Raw genomic sequence first — 25672 nt, 5'->3', positions numbered from 1 at the left:
AGATTTGTGTAAGGGATTATGTTGTGATGCTGTGATACCTGGATAAGGTCGCACTGTATATATATATATATATATATACACTCTCTGTCATACACACCCAACTAACATGGAGTATGAGATGGACATATGTCTATGGTTATTGGAATGGTCTTCGTTAATCTGTAATGTTGAAAAATTCAACATGAGAAATATTATCGTCCATTGACAAAACCAGTTTATTGACCAAAAAGGTATTCTCCTTTAAATTTGTAATAGACCAATGAATATTTTTCTTAAAATGGTCCAATCAAAATTTCTCTTAACGAGTCAAAGAAAATTTTAGTTCTTTGCTTATTGTGTTTGATTTCACCTTTTCAAAGTGATTTTTGTTACATTTGCTTACAAGCTTCTCCATGTAATTTAAATGTTTATGCAAATAGATTATTACATTTTTTCTTTAAGATTGATCAGTAGTCACATATTTGAATTTATTTAAATTTGATTTCGTCTTTGATTGATTAAATTTTTGTTCTCTTTATTAATCACAAATACTTTTATCCTTTTTCCCCACATAAATATTATGGAACATTCCATTATGTATATGTGGAGAATTTGGGGGTCTACCAATGTGAAGGAATTTGTGGTGGGGTAGATAAAAATGACCATGATATCCAAAGTCCTGTAGTTAGTTGCCATGGGAACAAAGGGAGATAATCCTTGACTGACCTGATCTTCCCTACCAGACATTTATTTGTAGTCTGCTGTCGTTGTTGTTTGTACTGTTACAATGCATGGTGTTTACTCATATATATGCCCAGTATTTATATCCTGTATGTCCTCAAGTTTAACCAACAAATTTTTTTTGGATATGTGTTGTGTTGGGGGGAAAAAAAAAAAAAAAACCACCAAAAGAACAAAAAAAGGAACTTGATTATTTTAAATATATATATATATTTTAACAAAGTAAATAACATTCATGTTATTTTTATGACTTCAAGAAAACAAAATGCTGGCATAAATTTTGATTTGTGGAATAATTGATCTTTCTAATAGAGCTGACTATTGGCGGTTATAGCAGATTAACAGTTTATATGTATTTGATGTAGATAATAACATACTGAACCTAAACTGCTAGTGTAACTTACATCTTATATTCCCAGCCATGTATATTTCATCCATTTTCTTCAGAGTTCTCTCCCCTATTTCCACTCTTTTAGTGCAGGGTTGAGGGGTACTTAACGTCTAATAGTGATGATATTACTCCTCTGTATGCGGACTTAGTCTCCATTAGTAATTTGATTCTTTAACTACCCAACCTCTACCCATTTCTACATTTTCATAAAAATATCTAAATTATTAGCGAAAGTAGCAAGCCCCTCTTCCGTATATAAATATCTAAATTATTAGCGAAAGTAGCAAGCCCCTCTTCCGTATATAAATATCTAAATTATTAGCGAAAGTAGCAAGCCCCTCTTCCGTATATAAATATCCAAGTTATTAGTGAAAGTAGCAAGCTCCTCTTCCATATATAAATATCCAAGTTATTAGCGAAAGTAGCAAGCCCCTCTTCCGTATATAAATATCTAAATTATTAGCGAAAGTAGCAAGCCCCTCTTCCGTATATAAATATCTAAATTATTAGCGAAAGTAGCAAGCCCCTCTTCCGTATATAAATATCCAAGTTATTAGCGAAAGTAGCAAGCTCCTCTTCCGTATATAAATATCCAAGTTATTAGCGAAATTAGCAAGCTCCTCTTCCATGAATAATTTGAGTTTTCCTATCAATATCAAAGCTCCACCTGCAATATTTTTCATTCTCCTCCGTGAGTAATTGGACTTTTTCCATAAATATCAAACCTTTCCTTTTTAAGTCAAAAGTTTACCTGTTAGATAATTTGGCCTCCCCTACAGAGAATGTACCATTCCATGCAGCCTCCAGATAATTTTAACATTGATCCCCTACCAAGATTGTCCATTCTGTGCAGCCCTACAAATGACAAGATTTTCTAGAATCCTTAATTCTCAAGATCATTTATGTGGCTGCTAAATAGCTTTTATTGAAAATTAAAAGTTTTAATATTAACAACTAAATCATATCATGGAGATTGCTCATTTAAAGCTTTATCTTTATTTGACAATTAAGCTCCAGAGATAACAACAAAATAAGTGATGGATTTTTTTCCAGGCATATTGATTCAGGCTTTCAGAAAATTTTTGTATTAATCTCTTAAAAAAATATTTTCAGAGATTAAAAATCTAATATTTATCCTAATCATTAAATATTATATTAAATTTTGGAATAATTAAACTATATTCCCAGGCTAATACTATATATATATATATTGTGTTTCTATATAGCATGAAGCATTGTGATATTCCCAATAGCACGGTGATTTTATATGTGTACATTGCCAGACACTTACATATAGGAGATTTTGCATGTTTCCTGCCAAAAACATATCAAGACTTTATCATTATAGAAGTATAATGTGGAATTGGAAGGGGGGAGAGACAAGCTGAAGATGGGGGGTATTGTGATACTTTAGGGGTTTCGGGGGGATGGGGGGACCATTTAGAATTTCCGTGTGTTTGGCAGTATACAACTCCTAATGACTTTACTCACCTGTAATTTAGACTTACTTTACTCACCTGTATTATACTTTACTCACCTGTATTATATCTTACTTTGTTTTGTATCATTTGCTTTGTTATCATTATTTCATGATCATCAACAACTTTCAGGAAACCATGGACTCCTAGTAATAAACATGTAATCTTTACTCCAGATGTTTCTGGAGAAAAATCGTCATGATCGAAGACCTTTTCGAACAATAAGTTTTAGATATTTTAACTTTAAAATGATCTTAAAAATCATCCAAAAATTGACTTGTTCATTAAAAGCTGTAAAATATTTCTGTCTGGAAAAAAACCAATCCTAAGAACTAGATTTACCTGACATTTTATCTAAGGACAGGTAACAGTACTTCAGCTGTGTAATTATCAGTTTTGTAGCAATTATAATTCAGTCTATTTTTCCTGATCATCATTATGCTGTTCTTTCATTCTGATACATACTGACTCATGTTAAAGAGTATTTGTACAGCTAAAGATATATAGACATGAAAGAAATTGTCAATGACGAATTGATTCTTTAGCAAGCTGTTAAATGTGATTTTGAAAAAAAAATCATTTCTCGCTGTTGATTCAAAAAAAAAAAAAAAAAAATATACTTCTTCAAAAGTCATTGTGTTTAATCTTTCATGTCTATGTGCTATATTTAGAACCTTTAATGAATTTGCTTTCCAAACTACAGTTTAAACTGCTTTCATTTATTTACTGTAACCTTTCTTTGTGTTGTTTGTTGGCTTTGTTTATTACCTGCCTTGTTTACGATTACCTCCCTTTTCCCCTGCTACAGTGGTCTCCCCTCCCACCCCTTCTTCCTTCACACGGCCTATACATCATTTAGGCGGTATCTACGGTGACCAGACACGCCTTCCCTCGGAGCCACGAGAAATGAGAGCAGCCATTGTTTCACGGAGATTTGTGACGTTATCCTGGAGCAGACCTCGGTCTACAGGAGAAGGAGGGGAGATAACCCAGCTGATCTACTCTGTATACTGGAAAGAATTGGGGTCTGAAAGGTAACTTATATCAGTAATGTTAACATAAGGATGATACAACAAGGAGGGGAATTTGATCAGAATAAATCTTTTGTTTACATATTTTGAGGTCATTGCCTTAATTAGGTGACCTTTCCCGATCGCCTTTTGTACATCATCATCTGTCCTCCATCCCTCAACAATTTACATTTAACATGAAGGTCATGACTTAACTTCTTCTCAGTAACCAAGAGGCCCAGGGCTATCAGCTTGGTTCAAATGAATGACCTAGACCTACTTTCAAGGATGCAGTGGTCAAATGTGTAAAAATCTTTAAAGTACTTCTTCTCCATAACCAAGAGATCATACTACAGGACAATGAATTAAAACTTGTGGGGTCATTTTACAGGACATTTGGAGAAATGGTTGGGATTATAACAGGACAATGAAATATCATTTCGAACATTTAAGTGAAAAACATAAGATTTGGTTATGCTTATTTCTAGGCATGGGCTTGATGGTGAATGAAAGCAGTAACATATACAATGTATATATAAAATAGATATGACATTCTGTTACTGTAGAGAGCGGGTCATGAACACCATATATAAGGTAGATATGACATTCTGTTACTGTAGAGAGCGGGTCATGAACACCACACAATTAGGAGCCAATATTCAACACCTTAAACCTAACACAGCCTACGAGTTCCGACTCAGAACCTACAACGATTACGGACCCAGCCCAACCTTCGCCCGGATATCCATCACAACGGAGAAGGACGGTGAGTTATTGTATTTAAAATTAATTCTGTAAACAATGTGTATATGAGTTTATCACATGTCAAAATATCCTTACAGAAGTGTATTTTGTCATCACAAATACTTTTTGATGTCACCATGAATATGTGACCTCACACGATTGCATAGAAAAATTATCATCCGAGTCAAAACTCGTCTGTCTTATACATATAAATAAAGATTTGACTTATCCATGCATTCTCCTAACTAAAAGCTAGTGGGCATATCAAATTATTAAACTTGTTAAATAAATTCATATGACATATAGCCACGACGATCCTCTATTTATAATTCTGATGTCAGATGATAAAGAATATATTCAAGACTATTTTGCCAGGTGTATGTAATGATTAAACAGGTTCATCCCACCGATATGATGATTGCAGTCATTATGATATTTGCCAATATTGATTTCCATAAGAAGTGTACACAATTGAATAGTGACTAAAATTTTTTTTTTTAATTAATATGAATATGGTTAAATTGAATGTACATTTGTATATTACAACTTGCAAAGCAAAATATAACATAAACATAATTGATCAAAATTGAAATATTCATTATTATTCAAAATTAGAATGTTCATTATTATTCAGACATACAGTAAGGACCGTAGCTTTTAATACTTCTACCCCCCACACCGCGATTTATGGTGACGAGTGTACATGGAGAAATAATCACCGTGTTTCCTAGTGATAGACCAATTATGCCAATCAATCACCGGAATTAAATCATCAAAGATCGCGGTGACCAAGCGTGCCGCGGTGAACCTCCGCGATCGAGACACTGAGGATCACAGAGAATCACAGTGGATCAGCAGGACTATCGGTGCTTACTCATGCGATAAAATTTACCTGTAATATGGATCGATATGGAGTAGGCTAACTACATGTATATAACTGATACCTATCAACGCTATGATCGATGTGACCAGGGACGTACGGTATAACGTAATTGAAACTTTACATTTACCATTGGTTTTAATTGTTTCCAGCTCTTATAAATGCCATAGAATTAAACATCAGTTTTACTTAGCTTGAAAATATGTGATATTTTATTTTATTTAGTCACTATAGTCGTAGTCTAGAGGGGACATAGATAATGTGTAGTATATTTAGATATAAAGAACTGTAAAGATTCCGCTGTGTGTCGCTGACCGGTAAAAGAAAGTAGATTTGATGGAAGTTATTTCTTGTGTAGTAGATGTAAGAATCACGGATTGATGAACATTTCGAACAACTTTCATCCAAGTAAGGATATAATTTGCATGTCTGCTGTAGGGCCAGAACGCACTACTCTATGAAAACATGGAATTTTCCGTCACCGTTTGGTGTCGCTAAGATGTAAGGTGTAAATACAGTAAAACCGGTGTGAAATCACACGTATCTTACCAATATGGATAAATGAGATATGTATTTACCCCCAGAACACCCATTTAGTCCCACCTAGAGGTTTTATTCCGTCAGTATAGACCCTTGCTTTACGCTAGTCAAAATTTCACGCTGTTGACCTGCCATTTTGTAAGTGACAGTACGACTAACCAGCCGAATCGGAACGCAATGGACCGAAAAGACCACATATAATTTATTGTCTTTTTCTTCTAACGTAGTTTAAATCAAGAAAACTAAGCTTATTATTTCACAAAACCTGTTATATTAAATTCAAAAATTCATAATTTCTTAATTATAAGCGGTAAAATCTATAGAAATAAAGGTTGTAGCATCGCACATGGATTAGGTAATTAGGCCGACCGCGACCTACAATGTATAGTTAGCAACATGGCGTCGAATCCAGAATGAAATATTGACTAGCGTAAAGCGAGGGTCTATAAGGACTGAATTACACACCTAGATGGGACTAAATGGGTATACTGGGGTAAATAAATATCTCATTTATCCATATATGTAAGTGTTATGTCATTCCCGATTTTATTGTATTAGGACCAAAATCTTAGCGACATGCCACATGTCAGCTGTCGGAGAATTCCACGTTTTCATATCGTAGTGTGCCAGAGGAGGCCAATAGAAACTCTGGCTAATTTCACCTATGAAACTGATCAAAAGTGGGAATAACACTTATTATGTGTAATGATACTGGTTGCATAGTCAAAAACCTGCAATATATCGTATCTTAGGGCATCCATATAATATGGGTGTTAAATGTACCGGCTGTTTCATGTCTTCACATTAATATCATGTCACTGAGTATTCTTTTTTTTTACTCTGGCCTATTTTATGGTTACTGTTTCTATCAAAAATGTGATTTCAATGATTTTTATAAAATCATAATACTTGTACATTTTATTACGTAGCGTCTTATAGAATACAACACGTTTTCATTTTGTGATGAATCAACATGATAGCCGTCATTGGTGGATAGTATCCATCTTGGCTGTCTGTCAATCAAACGCAATAGAAATGGATACCTGGCCGTACACGAATTTCATCGGTTGGATTGACAAGTCACCTTATACAAAGCAGATGACACTGAAGTTCGTCACACCTCAGTGAGCATTGTTGCTGTCAATCAAACGCCGCGGAAAGGCTTTGCGCGTATTTCATTGGTTGATCAGAATGATTGACAAGTCATTCTCCGTGCACAGGTAAGATTTACAAGACAGTTACGAAATGTCTTGTTATTACTATGTATCAATCTTTTACAGATAAATATATTTGCAAATAAATGATAACTATTCTTTTAAAGTTTTGCTATCAGAAAGTTAGTTTTATCACGTTTATGACCATAACGAGTTAAATACATGTATATCAATCCATAATTTTACCATCGATCATTGGAATTGTGGAAGTTATTTAATTCATGTTACGGTGTTAGTCTTGTTGAGTACGGCAATAAGATGCATGTTAAAAGCACACGATTTGTAAATGATCTCCATTTCGATAGTGATACTTCACGTATACGAAAGTCAGTACATGGTATTACATCCACAGTTTCTTTGGTATTTTTGATAATAAACATTATATTTATTTAACATTATTTAAGAAGACAGTACGGTGGTTTTTAGAAGATAAAAAACATATTTGCTGATTTATTCATGTGATAACAATAAAATTTCAACGTCTTCTTTTTTCTGAAGCGTGTGATTTAAATATTAAGCTGTTAAAGCATTTCTCTATTTTATAATCCATGTGACACAATCAAATGTTTTTTCCAAAGACTATATTGCTAGAGATCATATATATTTATGAATATATATGAATTATATAAATTGTATTTGACATGTATTTTGAAAGTTCATTGCATTATCTAAAAACATCCTCTAATAAAATATCTAACATAAAATGTGTTTGTTTTTAGTCATACATGTATATAAAACTTTAGTTATTTCAGTATATATCACAAGTGGTACATGTACAGAGTTAAAGTTCTTGGTGTTCAAATGCTGACGTGGTGAAACTCCGTGTTAAAGTGTACCAAGAACAAACAAAACGATATTCAAACATGGTATTTTTTTGTAAAAACCAAAGAATGATGTCGCGAACCACATCAAAATCGGTTGGCCGAGTGCCGAAATAAAATCTATGCATTATATTCTATACAAAACACGCTTCAAGTCATGGAGAACACTTAATTCAGAAAGTAATATATTATAATCATCATGATCTACAATAGACTAAATCTCTCACGTATGAATACCAGTGTTGGAGCCTGCAACAAACTTCTACATATACAGATTTTATCCCGAGGGTATTTTACATGTCATGGTCTCAGGGATAACGGACGATTACATTCTTGAGAAAGATATATTTTTTATATGATCGTTGTCATTGAAATTAAATAAAAGTGATTCGCAACAATTATAATATAATTGATACTTTATGTACAGGTACATAGTATAGGTTCTTATTAAAACCATCATTTTCGCTCCGTTATATATATATATATATATAAAACATACAATTTAGTTCATCGTGATTAATCATAATTAATACTAAAACTTATTAACTCGCAATAATTTTCGTGTATGAATTTTTCAAATTTTATTCATTTCTTTTTTATTATCATTATATTTCTTTTTTGTTTTGTTATTGTGTCATTATTATGAAGTGATCGAGATCATTGTGGTTTTACTTTCTATTCGTGGGTCACAAGTCATATCTTCACTTAAAACAGGACTTTAGAAGATTAGAAACATGTTCGGAGAATTACGAATTGAGTGGGTTAGTATAACCGCTAAACAATTACCAGGTGTGAAATTATGATCCACAAGCTCGTCACACCTGTCACTGCACTACATGTGTCTGGTGTTCTAATCGGCACACGCCGATAATTCTTGTGAGTTCTCGCGTTTGGTTTCTATGTACTTCAAAAAAGTTCCGAAGATATACTTTCACATGTTGTACGTAAATTGAACTTGAATTTTATTAAGAATTGCGTGTTACTACAGGGAATGCATTTTTAAGTTGTTGAAATCAAACATATTATTTTTGGAATTCAGTGGGTTTCGTTTTCCTTTCAAGCGAAAAAAAAATGTATCTTAAAGGTTTGTCTATAGAATGATTAACCTAAGTTGCCTCATTCATAAACCCGACGATGTTGAAAATTTACTCTATGAATCTTTCCGAAAATCACAAATAACGGTATCTTCAAGTGTATTTGCAACATATCTATTGCTGTTTTGGCTAATAAAAATTCCAATTTTTTAACTTTTATTTCACATCGTGTATGAATTGTATTTTAAACTTCTGTTACTAGAAGTATTATAACCGAAATCAATATTGGTATGTAACAACCCGCAAATGCCCTCATAATAAAGACTATATGATGTAAGTCGTTATAAACGGCCCATTATTCAAATGCCATACATGTTACAGCGACCCGTTAAAATAGAAAATTATTCAAATTTTACATGTTATATACGACCTGTTATAAAAGAAAATGAGTAAGATGATACACGTTGTATTTGGCCCGTTATAATAGAAAATTAATAAGATGTTACATGTTGTATATGGCACGTTATAATAGAAGATTATATGCCCCTGGTTTCGGTAACATTTGTTATTAACTAACTCACAAATATAAGTCAAAAAGTTTATTCAGCACTTTCATTATTGTTGTCTCATTCGCATTAATTGCAGGCACGTGTTTCTATATATATTTCCTATATGACGGCTCTGATCCCATTAAACCTCTGACGTCACAGGTCAGAGATCACCAAAACGTAGTCAACAGCTCTGGGTTCGAGAAAAATCGCAATTACTCTAAAACTAAAGTCGCTGTGAAAGTCGGCCTTTCAGCATTTTTAGTTTCATCCTAAATCACATTTAAACTTGAAATAGCAAATCGTTACGGGTACACTTTAAGACCACCACGTAATCAAGTCAATTACGCTATGAAGGCTATTTTCACTCCATTCAATTTCATCTCATCTTAAATTGTCCTTATTTGTATTAATTACGAAAGAAATGCATTAAACCTCATAATTTTATGAAAACCTAGCATGTTCAAATTAATAGAGCTGTTAACAAGAAATAATAGAAATGATATCTCAAATCTTGCTAAATATATTAAATTTGCAAGGAAGAGAAAATTAGAATGGCTTAATAACCAATAATTATGTATAGTCATATAATGTTTCTCATACATATGTTGTATTACTTTTATTAGTAGTTGAATTGTCTGTATGTGCAATTCCAGCACAAATCTATGATAGGATATTGTTTATGATGTAAATAGTAAATTAATTGTTATATACATGTATATAATCACATATCACTATGTGTAAGGGTATATATGTATACAATAAAAGACCCGGATTTTACAACTTACCATCAGTCCATGTTTTTTTTGTGATTTTTACGTACCAGAAACCCCAAGCTATCTATTTAAAAGTACGCGACACCAGCGAGAACTACCCAAGATGTCCGATAATTATTAAACCCGTACTCACTTAACAATGTGACGCTTATATAATTAATTAAGTATCAGACGACTATTGACTAATTTGTGTGTAATCAACCCAGTTCTTGTGATCACTGCGTAATACGTAAATGTGTGTGTAATTAATAACGTGCATCTTTCAATGAGTCGTCGTTTCACGTAACGGTGTTACAAGCCGATATCCATGTTTACCAAATACAAGCGTTAATGATGTTAATTACCGATCATAAATTTATTACATGTATTAAATGTAATTGATTAATTATCGTATCACGCACTGTATGTTTGTGCATAAATTCTTACTAACTACGAAATAGCAATATGTGTTCTTATAAAAGTTGCCGTCTGTAAAATAACTATCATAGATATTGTACGTCAAGTTGAAAAAAGCAAGACCAGGCTATACTATAAAATCCTTTAATACTGTAACATTTAGGTCGTAGAGAAAAAGCAATGTACCGTTATAAAAACAAAAGCTACACATTGTAACACAGGTAAACACCCGGGGCTATGACCTGGCAGCGGTCGCTATTGACTACGCACAGTGTCAAGCGATAGTCTGTACAGCTGTCGACACGGGTGACTTGCCCCGACATTTTTTTCTCCTCGTGGTGAAAAAATTGTCCGGATTATTGAGGGAAGTTTGCTAATGAAAAGTACGCTCCGTTCCCAAAATGGGCTTCCGGAATCGGAATCCGAATTTCCGGACTGGTGAGTACAAATAACGTTACGGAAATCCGTTTCCGTGCATTTCCGTCCGGACTGCGAGTTTTCCGGACTATCGGCGTCCGGATTATCGCGGGTCCACTGTACACGTGTTGTAGTTTAAGTTTAAACATATTTTATTGATATACAGAAATGACAAAGGGATTAGTCAGCAAATTTTACCAACTTATAAACGACTTCTCCCGTAAAATTAACAAAACAATGAATAATATGTGGCTAAAGTGATCAATAATTTTGTTATACATTTGTACTATGAATATTAGTGTGAAGGGCCTTTTGTCCGCAGGGGCTATTGTCCTAGGGGCTAATGTCCGGGGGGGGGGCTTAGTATAAAGAACTTAAACTCGTCTTCGGTATTATTAATAACGATATTTAAAGAAACGATCATTTAGGGATACAAAGTGAAACATGTGCAAGGATGAGGATTTTTTTAGTGTGTCTTATTTAAATATCACAGACATGTACATGCTATCATTGTACGACTCCCGTGTGTAAATCGCGTATCTATGTCAAAGATGATTTTACGCACGAACTTTGTTTTGATCTGTAACTATGCACAATATTGTTTATTAGATAAAGGAATAAGTGTTATCATGTACAATAAATTCATTTCTTTGTTATTATTTATTGCTTATTTTCGACTATGTTATCAAGCACCATTTCTGCATGCACACAAACGACGATAGTCGGGTGTTTTGTCTCCGTATACAAACGGACACGGTTAAGTCGAACCATCTGATAAGTCGAATATTTTGCTCGGTCCCGTCGACTTCGACTTATCCGAGTTTTACTGTACATAAATTAACCCACCATAGGATCTTTCTCCCAATATTTTTTTCTATGCATATTATTCTCGGTTTTGATTTTCCTGCTAGTGCTTGATAATACCGCTGAAAAAAATGACGTTTGATACCTGAAATTAGCTACAGACAATTACACAACTATCAAATTATTAGGAACATGTGTGAATTTAGTTGTGTACTCATCACCGTTTGTCAGCATGTCACCCGATCACAGCCAGGTAAGTCGTGAATTCTATCACAGGTAAGTTGCAAGGTTCCTTTGAACTGCAGCCAGAAAACTTTAGATCACAGTCCTACCACAGGCGCTAACAGATTACACATACCACTGTCATATAAAAAAAAAATGAAAGTAATATTTTCTATGCAAGCGCCTGTGGGCTCACATGCGGGTACGTTATAAATATAAATGAAAATATCTGAATGCGTACCACTTTTATATTGTGAATGACGATGTGGCTAGCAACAACTAAGTTTTATGCCACATGATATATATGTTTTAGCAGAGACATGTATATGTCTTTGGTTTTAAGTAACGACATATTATGTTTATGTCCGATAACACAGTATTTTATGTAGCAAATAAATGACCACGACAATGGTACACAGATGAAGATACGGCCGGAGACAGATGTCTGCTTATTGTAATGTTCAAGTCAACAATGTGTCTGTGATTTTAATGCGTTAATTGAACGACATATGGTAATAAATAAATAATCACATGCACCCTAATTAAATTACACTGCGGTCGGTACTAACGATCTGCGGTGTCTGATTTTTGCCGAGTCTCTACGAGTTTGCTATTGTTCAGGTAACTGTCTTCTGATTAAATATATCAATCAATGTACGATAACAAGCGAATCTATATGTCTGCTTATAGCCTTTACATTAATTTCATGAACGTGCAGTGACATCAGCAAACGATTAAAACTTCGACGATGTCCTTTGTAAAAAATCATTTAGACATGTCAATCACACCTGTGGCAACAAATCTGAGAGTATGTGGGCGGAGCTATAGTAGGCTGTGCCTGATTATGGTGTGTCATCAGGTAAACTGTCCACCCCATTCGATGCAGGTATCCCAGCAATCTATTGTCTAATTAATTGGCTGTAAAAAAGTCTTACGCTAGGATTTATGAGAGTGTCGCCCAAAACATAAGGGTATAATTTCACAATATTTAGTTTATATTTACTTAAATAATTACGGTAGCTGTTATCCCGTGTATTTGTTATTAATTATTGAGATAATACACGAACACTAATTGTTGCGATTTAAAACGTGCAATTTCATTTATTTATTTCAAAAAAAAAATCCTACAGTAAGATGTGAGATACAGGTAGTAGACATCGACCAACTACAGCCTCAAATCCTTCTGGATAACAACATATACTCCCCTCAGGTAAAAAAACCATAGGGGTCCGATGGGGTCATTGCGAAACAGGTATACTCTCTTTTGTAATTAAAATATGTGATTGACAGGTGTTACCAGTCGGTGAAAACATTTCTATAACGGTAATTACACGGCATGTAATTGTTCTGTGTATAGAGAATTAATCTATATCGCTTTCACTAACTTCAATTATGATTATATTACGCGATATAGAGATTTTTTTTTTCTAGAAAATAATGATACACCATTTATAACTCATTTATAAGTATGACCGTTTAATAGATCATTCAGTTTGATTTCATTTGGTTTTAAACGGTAATGATTTGGAATATATTATTTCCTAGCGAATTTTCAATGATTGCGGTAAAACAAAACCACGATAATGATATAATATATCTATTATATACTCATCTCCGACATTCTCTTCACAGAAGGTAAATATTTTCTTCTGGAACGCTTTTGTTACCTACCAGTTCAATGGAAAATTTCAAATTACATGATCTATCATCAGGCTTCGTTGGACGTAAAATAGACTGGTCTATAGATAGAGAAAGGACGAAATAGTTCACATTGTTTGGACGTTAGGTCTTGATCGTAATGGTGACGTCTGTATTGTTAGTACGTTATTTTGTTTTGCTTCCAAAATAAAAGGGACGGGAAAGATTCCCATGTTATGCTTATAATTAATTGAAATATGTTAAAATGTATTTTATAGATTTCTTTATCACATACACCAATGTATTGTTTTCTCACAATAAAGAGAGCACATCGGACTATACATACACATCATTCTGTAGTCTATGTATTTCAAACAATATCTATTTGACAATTTCCATTGAACAATATACACAACATTTATAGTATACACACATAGATTCCAATCATGCATGTAATCGAAAAAAAAGAGACCTCGCATAATGATTTTGCTGTGACAATTTGGCTGTTAATGAAATAATGAAGTTGATTAACTACTGTATATATAGTTTGGAAAATATGAGCATGGATTTCTATATCTACCGGTAATTTGAATGCGCCCAAGTGTATGTCTATGCTATTAGCCACGCCGGAATCGTCCCTGATAATAATGATAGTAAGAAAACACACAACGTCTTTAAGTCGTGTATTTAAACTACGAAATGTTTAAATAATTATACAGTCTATGTATGAAACCCGCTACAAAAAGTCAGACGAAATAATTATAAGCTATATTATTCAGGATAAAATTTGGTTTTCTTCAAACAATTACGAAACAAAAAACATACATTATGTCCCCGTGAGGACAAATAATGATCTTATCAATGTTTATCGTCTTCTCATCCGTCACAGGTCGTACACGTATATGGATCAATTTCTCAAACAGACATCTTACTAACTAGATACTTCAGATATGTGTGATGACTAAATTATGCAATTAAGGACTTTGCTAGATCACGTAAAAATAAGTACGAGATCTTTCACTAAATAACGAGCCCCTTATGTGGCCTCTCCGAGGTCATGGCATCTGAGGTCATGCACAAAGCGCCATCTATAAACAGGTCAGCTAAATCAGTAGTGACTAAATGCATAGGCCTATATACAAGTATTGAATTGCAGATCATTTAAACCACATCATTTATCAACAGCAGCAATTGAGACGTTAAGGGAATTTCGTAGACTCACTATACGGTATCCAGATGTTTTTTTTTATTTAGTTATACCCATGATCGTCACGGAGAACCGTATCACTTCGAATTCGAGTCTTACATTAGGGATAGGACACTTGCATGTAAGTCACAAAATCTACCAATCGTCTCGACTGCTAGCGGTAAAAAAATCGGTACACGTACAACGATAAGGGTCGATAATGGTCAACTGAGAGCCACACCACCACAGGTAAAACCGAGGGCTGAATGTAATCGTGGCCCTCCGGGGCTGCATCATCAGGATTCGCGGCGGACAAATTGCTTTGATGTTTCGCGGAGAAACGATCACCGCGGATTTTGATGAACACATTAACAACGGGGATCGCGATGACGCCGTGTTCATGATCCCTGATAGGGATTTAGGGTGATCAGTCGCGGTGATTGACCCCTTGAATAGAAAATCAAACGCCGGCACATGGTGACTTTGTATTCATTCCTACGGCCTGCACTGTAGAAATGTTTTGCACTGATTGTTTATCAAATGTTGGAACAAAAAAATCAAAAGCAATGTACATCATTGGCCAGAGATCAGTGTCAATTAAAACCTATATTTATAGTTGATGTCCCAAGCCCCCCTACAAACGTTGAAGTGACTGCGCTGTCTTCCATGTCGATTCATATCCAATGGGATCCTCCTGTCCAGGCCAAGGGCACTATAACTAAATATGTGGTCATCTCGTACGAAGTTGGCAAGGACAGTGGTGAAAACCGAGTAGAAGTGCTGGCCACCTCATACTTACTGGAAAATCTAAAGAGTTTCCAAGAGTACAGCTTCCGGGTTTTCGCAAGTAACGAGATTGGAGATGGAACGAGTTCCAAAGAGTACACATGTCGGACTTTCTCTGCCAAACCCAGCGACACGCCAAAAAATGTCTCTGTAGAAACTTCAAGTTCCGAGGTAAATATTCAGGTTTGCTAGGTTTTTACTGACTGATTGTAGTAGCTGGTGACTACCTCTCTAAACATGAGGGAGGCCACCACATATAGTACTGAAATAGACAATAGATAATCTCAGGATCAACTTCATACAGATCATTGACCCCTTGGCCCCTATCCCTGAAACCCCCAACCCCTCAACACCCCCCAACCCCTCAACACCCAACCCCCCACATCCCGAACCCCCATCCACCCTCCACACCAACATCCCAACTTAGCATTAAATATATACAAACTATCTTACTATGACAATTATTTTTTCAACAAAATATTTGTTTTTCTTTTGCCAAACCTTTTACATGGTCAAGACATTTGATATAAAAAACAGTGTGAGTCAAACTTTGATTCTGTGCTAACAAACTCCTTTCTCAACTCCCTGATTCTCTGTGTCATGGAGGTAGATAAATTAAACTGTTTTTTCCTCGTAGAGTATAATTGTGAGATGGGAGCCACCACCTGCCGATTCCCAAAACGGTGTCATCACTGGATACAAAATCAAATTCAAGAAACGCGGTGACAGTCGTCCTGCAAAAACTGTGACAACAGACGGAAACCGACGTCTCTATGCCCTTACAGATCTGATGAAAGATACCGAATACCAGGTATGATGGCTGGGCACAAAAAAAATACTTACTGCGCCTAAAGATAGCACTTCCTGTTTTGAAGGGAGATTGATGGTCAATACTTAGACCTCATTTCAAATATAAATTTAGAGAAATTAATTCAATAAATTTATTTTGAATTCTTGGATGTTTAAACTTTAAAAAAAATTCTAAAGAAAGAGCAAATATAATTTGTTGGTTTGTGTGAAGTGTTTGTAGATATATTTTTTTTTTGATAAAATTATATTTTTAGAATATTTGTAACCGAGCTATAACTTTATAGGTGAGAATTTCGGCACTCACAGTCAACGGGAGCGGCCCCTACGTTCGCTGGCATAGGGCGACAACTTACCGAGATGACCTTGATGGTATGAATCTAACATTGATTCTTGGTATTTGATTGGTTAAAATAAAAATATTTGATTTAAAAAAACAATGGTCTTTCAATATAAACGAATTTAAGTTAAAATTTGAAGTTGAAGTTGTTCAATATATTTAATTTGAAAATGAAAGGCTCAAGAAAATTTAAAAAAAAAAAAAAAAAAAAAGATCTGAGACCTGTTTCATCAATCTCATATGAAATGAAAACATATTAAAGATCCTGTATTTAAATGTATTTTACATTTGTCTTAAATTGCATAATGGATGTTAATGCTATAATGTCTCCCTATTAACAGAGACGCGAGTCCCGCCCCCTCCAAGGCTGATACGCGTGGTGCCGTACGATACGTCCATTCGAGTGTCGTGGTCTGCCCCAGATCCCGAATCTAAGATTTTGGTGCGCGGCTACATACTGGGGTATGGTAAGGGAGTACCTGACTCGTTCAGGTTGACGTTAGATGCAGACAACCACGTTTACACTATCGAAAATCTCCGTAAGTAATTTCCAGACACCTTGGTAATTTATAGGAACCTGTGAATTCTAGGACATATTTTACATCTATCAGGAAAACTTCCATAATTTTAGTTCACTTTGTACATCATTCAGAATGATGACAGTTTAGATAATTACTGGAAGGTTTAGAACTCATGCATGCAATTGAATTAACTAAGTCAAATCGAGAAGAAAAAAAAAGAATTTTTTTTTTTTTTGTAATGTTTACTCTACATATCTTTTGAGCCAAAATTTACTTTTTTAGCTCTCATTTCCTTCAAAACAGGGGCATTTTGTTCAAAATTTCCTAGTTGATGAATTCAGTATGTTCAGTATGTAGTGGAATGTTTTGAGAACACCATGTTATTGAAATGTTCATGCTCTGAAGGAAATGTTTAGACATTTTCAAGTAAACTTGTGCATCTGACAACTTTCTGTAAAATTGTATTTACACAGAACCAGCATCACTGTATGTTATGACGGTGTTAGCATTCAACAACATAGGCGACGGGGAACCCAAGTATCAGACCGCCCTCACTAGTGAGGAGACAGGTGGGTATCAGGGGAGGTTACTCTTGTTATATCGTCTGTATCCACTATTCAAATTTCTAGTAATATATTGGATAGTATAACATATAGAATGGAAATCATAATGAGAAGTAGAAAGAATTTTTTTTTTAAGAAAAAGAAAAGAATAAAGAAATGAAATAGACAAATATATTTTCTTGTTTTCATGTAGATTAATTAAACAATACCAACGAAAAAACTGTTCTTAAGTACGAGAAAGACCAGGTTGAGGTATAGTTAAAAACATAATAAAACTTAAATTTTGATATTTATGTTTTGTAGTGACAGAACAAGTTACTCCAATGATGCCTCCTGTGGGTTTGAAAGCAATTGTGTTATCATCGTCGACAGTTGTACTGACGTGGGCCGACACATCACTGGGCAAATCGCAAACTGTCACTGATAGTCGGTACTACACGGTTCGATACACATCACTACCCAATAACAACAAGCGTTACAAGACCCTCAACTCGACCGACCTCAATGCTCACATCGATAACCTCAAGCCAAACACACGCTATGAGTTCTCTGTCAAGGTCATCAAAGGTCGTCGTCAGAGCACATGGAGTATGAGTGAAATTAACATCACACAAGAATCAGGTACACACCTAGAGTTATTTCCTCACTTACTATCAGTCATAAATTTGGTTAAATGTTTGTTTCAATTTGTACAAATTCTCTCAAAATTGAGAGGGCCAGGATAGCTAAGTAGATTAGAGCCACGTAACTTCAGGTGAAGATTCGATGCTCCCTACCTGTGTCGGTTTGTGTTTCTTAGAAAGCTGCGAAATGGGCGGGTTTGTGCTGTCATGATTGTGTCCTTGGCCAAGACACTTTACCCTTATTGCACTGGATGGCATGTAACTGCAGACCTCTCGTATGTTGTTCAGTGTGGAAGTCACCTACTACTACATGTAGCCATTACCTAAAAATAAACGTGTTTGTTAATGGAGTACAAACAAACAAATCCCACATTGATGGTGTCTAAGACCACAAATTATTTGTGATGAAATACTCATTTATTTCAGTTTTACATTAATGTACCCAGTAATTTGATTTTTTGTCTAAAGCCCTCGGCCTTCCAGTTGATTTGGACATTAGGTCTAGCTATTCAACACCTTGAACAATAGACTTCTGTACCCTTCACATGTGTGACTCTTGATCGAAAGTCTTAGGCTCATCTGTTCCCTCTGTTACCCTGGTTATTGAGGCTCATCTGTTCCCTCTGTTACCCTGGTTATTGATACTAACTGAAATATGCCACTCAGCTAGAGAGAGCTTCTTTTTAGCTTGATCAATTGACTTAAGACTAGTAAACCTGGGCTCGCGAATTTGATCCCTAGCAGAGACATTAAAATAAATTTTCTTTACTTCATCAAGTTCTGTTTTAGCCCTCGATCCTTGAAACTTTGACAGCAGAATGCTTTTTCACATAAAACTAGTGATCCAGAGGTCGGGGGTTCAATTCCAAATAGGGGCGTTGAAATAAATTTTGATTTATCATGCTCTTCATTACAACTCCATTCAACCTGGAGAAAAGAATGCCTATGTGCAACAGACTAGTAGTCCAGAGGTATCAGATTTGATCCTTAGCAAAAGCATTAAAATAAGTTAAATTGATCAGGATCTGTGTTAGCCCTTGATCCATTAATTAAACCTGCTTTTGAGCATTAGACAAAGTAATCCAGAGGTCCGGGGTTCGATCCCAAGCTGAGGCTTTGAAATAGATTAAATTGATCATGATCTGTGTTACAAAACTATTCAACATGAGCACAGATTGGATCTGAAATGAATGGAACATCCTTGTGGTTTCCATTGCGGTCCTAAATGTATCTGGTAATATCTCATATTCATTCACTTTACAGCACCCTCTTCTGTACCTAGAGATCTGACACCTGTCCCCAAGGAAGATAATCCCACAGCTGTTACAATGAACTGGCAGCCTCCCCAGAAACCTAATGGACAGATTACAGGTAAATACACCTTCACATTAAGTCTGTCTGTATATCAGAAAATGATCCTGGTTTATTGAGGAAATGATGTCTTAATATTAGAAAATGATACTGGTGTATTGAGGAAATGATGTCTTAATATTAGAAAATGATCCTGGTTTATTGAGGAAATGATGTCTTAATATTAGAAAATGATACTGGTTTATTGAGGAAATGATGTCTTAATATTAGAAAATGATACTGGTTTATTGAGGAAATGATGTCTTAATATTAGAAAATGATACTGGTTTATTGAGGAAATGCTGCCTTAATATTAGAAAATGATACTGGTTTATTGAGGAAAGGCCAAAAACACAACCCTTAAATGTGATATGTCTGATAAAAAACCCCAAGAAACACATGTTATCCTTTTCTGACTGTTTTGTGCAAATGAACTTTGGTGCTCAATATAATGTATGACCTTTATTGACTTATATGGTTGACCTGTTTTTCCAGGCTACCTGTTATGACCTTTGATATATATTTGACCTTTATTGACCTATATGACCTTGGTTGACCTGTTTTCCAGGCTACCTGTTGTGACCTTGATATATATTTGACCTTTATTGACCTATATGACCTTGGTTGACCTGTTTTTCCAGGCTACTTGTTGTGACCTTGATATATATTTGACCTTTATTGACCTATATGACCTTGGTTGACCTGTTTTTCCAGGCTACCTGTTGCGACCTTGATATATATTTGACCTTTATTGACTTATATGACCTTGGTTGACCTATTTTCCCAGGCTACCTGTTGTTCTATACGACTGACCAGAGCCAGAGTGACCGTGAGTGGGTAGTGGAGGGAGTACTAGGAGAGAAACTGTCCACCACGGTCAAAGGTCTCACACCAGACACCACCTACTACTTCAAGATACAGGCGAGGAATAGTAAAGGTTATGGACCCATGTCAAGTACCATCATCTACAAAACTCCGGCAAGTAAGTGTCGCTCTCGGTGGAGGTAGCTAGCGGCAGGACGGGAGGTTGAAAAACTTTGATAAATAACGAGTCATTGGCTCAGATATTTTCATTCCTTTTCTCAGCAATTTATGAAAAAAAAACTATACTGAAAATGGAAAATAGTGTTAGTAATCAATATATCGATTAAATTCTGTTAAAGTTTTACTATTGTATAAGATTATTTCTCCTGAATGTTTTGTTTATATTATAAATGGAAAAAATGTTAGTGATCATTATACTGATGAAATTTTGTTAAAGGTTTACTGTTGTATAAGATCGATTCTTCTGAATGTTTTGTATATATTATAAATGGAAAATTTCAAAAGTGTTTTATTTGACTAAAGAAAGTTTTACTCTTGTCCAAGATAAGCTTTTGTGAATGTGTAGTTTGGAAACAGAAGGGATGTGGTGTGGGGAGCATGATATCATTGCATGGGCAAAGGGAAGCTACTCCTACTGTCAGCACAACTCAGAAACATTCTGAAACCAAATATTTCACAATATTTGAATGTTGTCATAAAAATAGATTTTGACTACTAATACATTAAGTTAGACATACATGAATAAAATCTTTCCTGGAAAAAATCAGGAATTTGGACACTTTTTTTGTGAAAATGATAATAGCTGTCTGGAAGTGCTGGTTAGTGGTAAAGATGAAGTGATTTTGGGTAAGTATCTCATACTGTTACATGTACTAAAAGCAACTAATCTGCTTCTACATCATTTATTGTTTGAGTATGTGATGAAGAAGCGGTTATCAAGTAAATTATTTATAAATAGCACTAAGAGGGTGGAGAAAGGTCGACTTGACATTAATTCATGTAAGGATCAAGCATTATTTTGATGTATAGGTTGAAGCGATAGGCAGTATCATATTAAAACATGCATAGATCTTCTGTCCAATAGAGTTCCTTTCTTGGAATGTAAAAAATCTCTTTATTTGGACATTGGAGAGAAAGAGGAAGAAAAAACACCTTGAAAACATATTTCAATAAACTGAGAGATTTAAAAAACAATACAGAATTATAGAAGTCTGAAACCATTTTTTTGTTGATGGCTGTCTAAACAATTGGATTGGTTGGACCAGATTTATTCATTTATTACAAAAGAATAAACTTAGGTATCTTGCATTTTGATCTGGTGAGCTTTTCGGTCTGGTGAGCTTTCCGATCTAGTGAGCATTTCGGTCTGGTGAGCTTTCTGATCTGGTGAGCATTTCGACCTGGTGAGCTTTCCGATCTGGTGAGCATTTAGGACTTGTGAGCTTTCCGATCTGGTGAGCATTTTGGTCTGTTGAGCTTTCTGATCTGGTGAGCTTTCCGATCTTGTGAGCATCTCGGTCTGGTGAGCTTTCCGATCTGGTAAGCATTTCAGTCTGGTGAGCTTTCCAATCTGGTGAGCTTTCCGATCTGGTGAGCATTCCGATCTGGTGAGCTTTCCGATCTGGTGAGCTTTCCGATCTGGTGAGCATTTCGGTCTGGTGAGCTTTCCGATCTGGTGAGCATTTTGATCTGGTGAGCATTTCGATCTGGTGAGCTTTCCGATCTGGTGAGCATTTCGGTCTGGTGAGCTTTCCGATCTGGTGAGCTTTCTGATCTGGTGAACATTTCGGGCTGGTGAGCTTTCTCGATCTGGTGAGCTTTCCGATCTTGTGAGCATTTCGGTCTGGTGAGCTTTCCGATCTGGTGAGCATTTTAATCTGGTGAGCTTTCCGATCTAGTGAGCATTTTGATCTGGTGAGCATTTCGATCTGGTGAGCTTTCCGATCTGGTGTGCATTTGGGTCTGGTGAGCTTTCCGATCTGGTGAGCTTTCCGATCTTGTGAGCATTTCGGTCTGGTGAGCTTTCCGATCTGGTGTGCATTTTGATCTGGTGAGCTTTCCGATCTGGTGAGCATTTCGATCTGGTGAGTTTTCCGATCTGGTGAGCATTTGGGTCTGGTGAGCTTTCCGATCTGGTGAGCATTTTGACCTGGTGAGCTTTCCGATCTGGTGAGAATTTAGGTCTGGTGAGCTTTCCGATCTGGTGAGCATTTTGATCTGGTGAGCATTTCGATCTGGTGAGATTTCCGATCTGGTGAGCTTTCCGATCTGGTGAGCATTTCGGTCTGGTGAGCTTTCCGATCTGGTGAGCATTTCGGTCTGGTGAGCTTTCCGATCTGGTGAGCTTTCTGATCTGGTGAACATTTCGGGCTGGTGAGCTTTCCGATCTGGTGAGCTTTCCGATCTTGTGAGCATTTCGGTCTGGTGAGCTTTCCGATCTGGTGAGCATTTTAATCTGGTGAGCTTTACGATCTGGTGAGCATTTTGATCTGGTGAGCATTTCGATCTGGTGAGCTTTCCGATCTGGTGTGCATTTGGGTCTAGTGAGCTTTCCGATCTGGTGAGCTTTCCGATCTTGTGAGCATTTCGGTCTGGTGAGCTTTCCGATCTGGTGTGCATTTTGATCTGGTGAGCTTTCCGATCTGGTGAGCATTTTGATCTGGTGAGCTTTCCGATCTGGTGAGCATTTGGGTCTGGTGAGCTTTCCGATCTGGTGAGCATTTTGACCTGGTGAGCTTTCCGATCTGGTGAGAATTTAGGTCTGGTGAGCTTTCCGATCTGGTGAGCATTTGGGTCTGGTGAGCTTTCCGATCTGGTGAGCATTTTGACCTGGTGAGCTTTCCGATCTGGTGAGAATTTAGGTCTGGTGAGCTTTCCGATCTGGTGAGCATTTCGGTCTGGTGAGCTTTCCGATCTGGTGAGCTTTCCGATCTTGTGAGCATTTCGGTCTGGTGAGCTTTCTGATCTGGTGAACATTTCGGGCTGGTGAGCTTTCTCGATCTGGTGAGCTTTCCGATCTTGTGAGCATTTCGGTCTGGTGAGCTTTCCGATCTGGTGAGCATTTTAATCTGGTGAGCTTTCCGATCTAGTGAGCATTTTGATCTGGTGAGCATTTCGATCTGGTGAGCTTTCCGATCTGGTGTGTATTTGGGTCTGGTGAGCTTTCCGATCTGGTGAGCTTTCCGATCTTGTGAGCATTTCGGTCTGGTGAGCTTTCCGATCTGGTGTGCATTTTGATCTGGTGAGCTTTCCGATCTGGTGAGCATTTCGATCTGGTGAGTTTTCCGATCTGGTGAGCATTTGGGTCTGGTGAGCTTTCCGATCTGGTGAGCATTTTGACCTGGTGAGTTTTCCGATCTGGTGAGCATTTGGGTCTGGTGAGCTTTCCGATCTGGTGAGCATTTTGACCTGGTGAGCTTTCCGATCTGGTGAGAATTTAGGTCTGGTGAGCTTTCCGATCTGGTGAGCATTTTGATCTGGTGAGCATTTCGATCTGGTGAGATTTCCGATCTGGTGAGCTTTCCGATCTGGTGAGCATTTCGGTCTGGTGAGCTTTCCGATCTGGTGAGCATTTCGGTCTGGTGAGCTTTCCGATCTGGTGAGCTTTCTGATCTGGTGAACATTTCGGGCTGGTGAGCTTTCCGATCTTGTGAGCATTTCGGTCTGGTGAGCTTTCCGATCTGGTGAGCATTTTAATCTGGTGAGCTTTACGATCTGGTGAGCATTTTGATCTGGTGAGCATTTTGATCTGGTGAGCATTTCGATCTGGTGAGCTTTCCGATCTGGTGTGCATTTGGGTCTAGTGAGCTTTCCGATCTGGTGAGCTTTCCGATCTTGTGAGCATTTCGGTCTGGTGAGCTTTCCGATCTGGTGTGCATTTTGATCTGGTGAGCTTTCCGATCTGGTGAGCATTTTGATCTGGTGAGCATTTTGATCTGGTGAGCTTTCCGATCTGGTGAGCATTTGGGTCTGGTGAGCTTTCCGATCTGGTGAGCATTTTGACCTGGTGAGCTTTCCGATCTGGTGAGAATTTAGGTCTGGTGAGCTTTCCGATCTGGTGAGCATTTCGGTCTGGTGAGCTTTCCGATCTGGTGAGCTTTCCGATCTTGTGAGCATTTCGGTCTGGTGAGCTTTCCGATCTGGTGAGCATTTCGGTCTGGTGAGCGTTCCGATCTGGTGAGCATTTCGGTCTGGTGAGCATTGAATATTAAAGGTTTTAATGCCTGAATTCACAACTACAGGTCCATCAAGATTGTACTTAAAAAAATAGATAATTATAAACTAGTTTGTCCACATAAATCCAGCTTCAGTTACTTCTTACTGTGGATATTCACTGTGTTAGGTCAGCTTACTGCCACACCGTGTATCTAAACAGTCCTAGTGAGGTCAGCTTGGAAATGTGTTGTTGTTTTGTGCTTTGTAGAGGATGGTACTGGTGGAGGAAAGATCAGCCCAGACTTTATTGCACCAGAGATTAATTACAACCCGAACGGGAAAGATATAGGTAAGACAGCACAAAGTTATCTCCCCTTTTGATATTGATGAGTTCAAATTGAGTTATCTTCCCTGGTGAAATATTACACTTTGTTATCTCCCCTGACACAAGATTAAGGTAAATATTACACTAGTGATAGATGTAACAACACTGAATTATCTCCCCTGACGAAAGATTAAGGTAAATATTACACTAGTGATAGATGTAACAACACTGAATTATCTCCCTTTATCGTTTTTTTTTTTTTACAACAGAGGTTGGATATTAAGACAATGTCAATCATTGAAATGAGTAATCTCCCTTGTAGAGACAATATATGTATATGTTGGTAATGCTTGTGTTACTTTGGCAAGGCAAAGTGTTGTGTTGATAATTACATCAAAATTTTATTCCCATTTCAGACTTTATTATCGACTTTAAATTAGAAATAAGAAATCCCTCACCCATATTTCTGTAAACGTTAAAATATACAAAAAAAAAAAATGTGCTGGAAATAAATATGCTAGAACATTGTATTGAAAAGTCTCTATGGAGTATTTTCTA

The 25672-nt window shown here is 36.4% G+C and overlaps 1 protein-coding gene across 9 annotated transcripts in view; it reads left to right on the top strand.

Annotated features, from left to right (window-relative positions):
- Nucleotides 1-25672, top strand: part of LOC117315533 (neogenin-like) — a 269288-nt gene that overhangs the window by 225168 nt on the left and 18448 nt on the right. For 7 of the 9 annotated variants that reach the window (XM_033869763.1, XM_033869770.1, XM_033869769.1 and 4 more), the window contains exons 8-18: nt 3398-3623; nt 4220-4365; nt 15436-15776; nt 16243-16416; nt 16700-16784; nt 17094-17291; nt 17747-17842; nt 18140-18457; nt 19723-19830; nt 20597-20791; nt 25058-25138. In XM_033869763.1, the coding sequence (XP_033725654.1) occupies nt 3398-3623; nt 4220-4365; nt 15436-15776; nt 16243-16416; nt 16700-16784; nt 17094-17291; nt 17747-17842; nt 18140-18457; nt 19723-19830; nt 20597-20791; nt 25058-25138 (1968 nt within the window). The remainder of the gene's footprint in view (nt 1-3397; nt 3624-4219; nt 4366-15435; nt 15777-16242; nt 16417-16699; nt 16785-17093; nt 17292-17746; nt 17843-18139; nt 18458-19722; nt 19831-20596; nt 20792-25057; nt 25139-25672) is intronic. The other 2 variants (XM_033869765.1, XM_033869766.1) reach the window with 2 other exon arrangements.

This window comes from Pecten maximus, chromosome 17, assembly GCF_902652985.1.
Source record: "Pecten maximus chromosome 17, xPecMax1.1, whole genome shotgun sequence".
Lineage (NCBI taxonomy): Eukaryota > Metazoa > Mollusca > Bivalvia > Pectinida > Pectinidae > Pecten > Pecten maximus.
The sequence above is the reverse complement of the archived record's forward strand: the minus strand, read 5'-3'. Positions and strand labels throughout refer to the sequence as shown.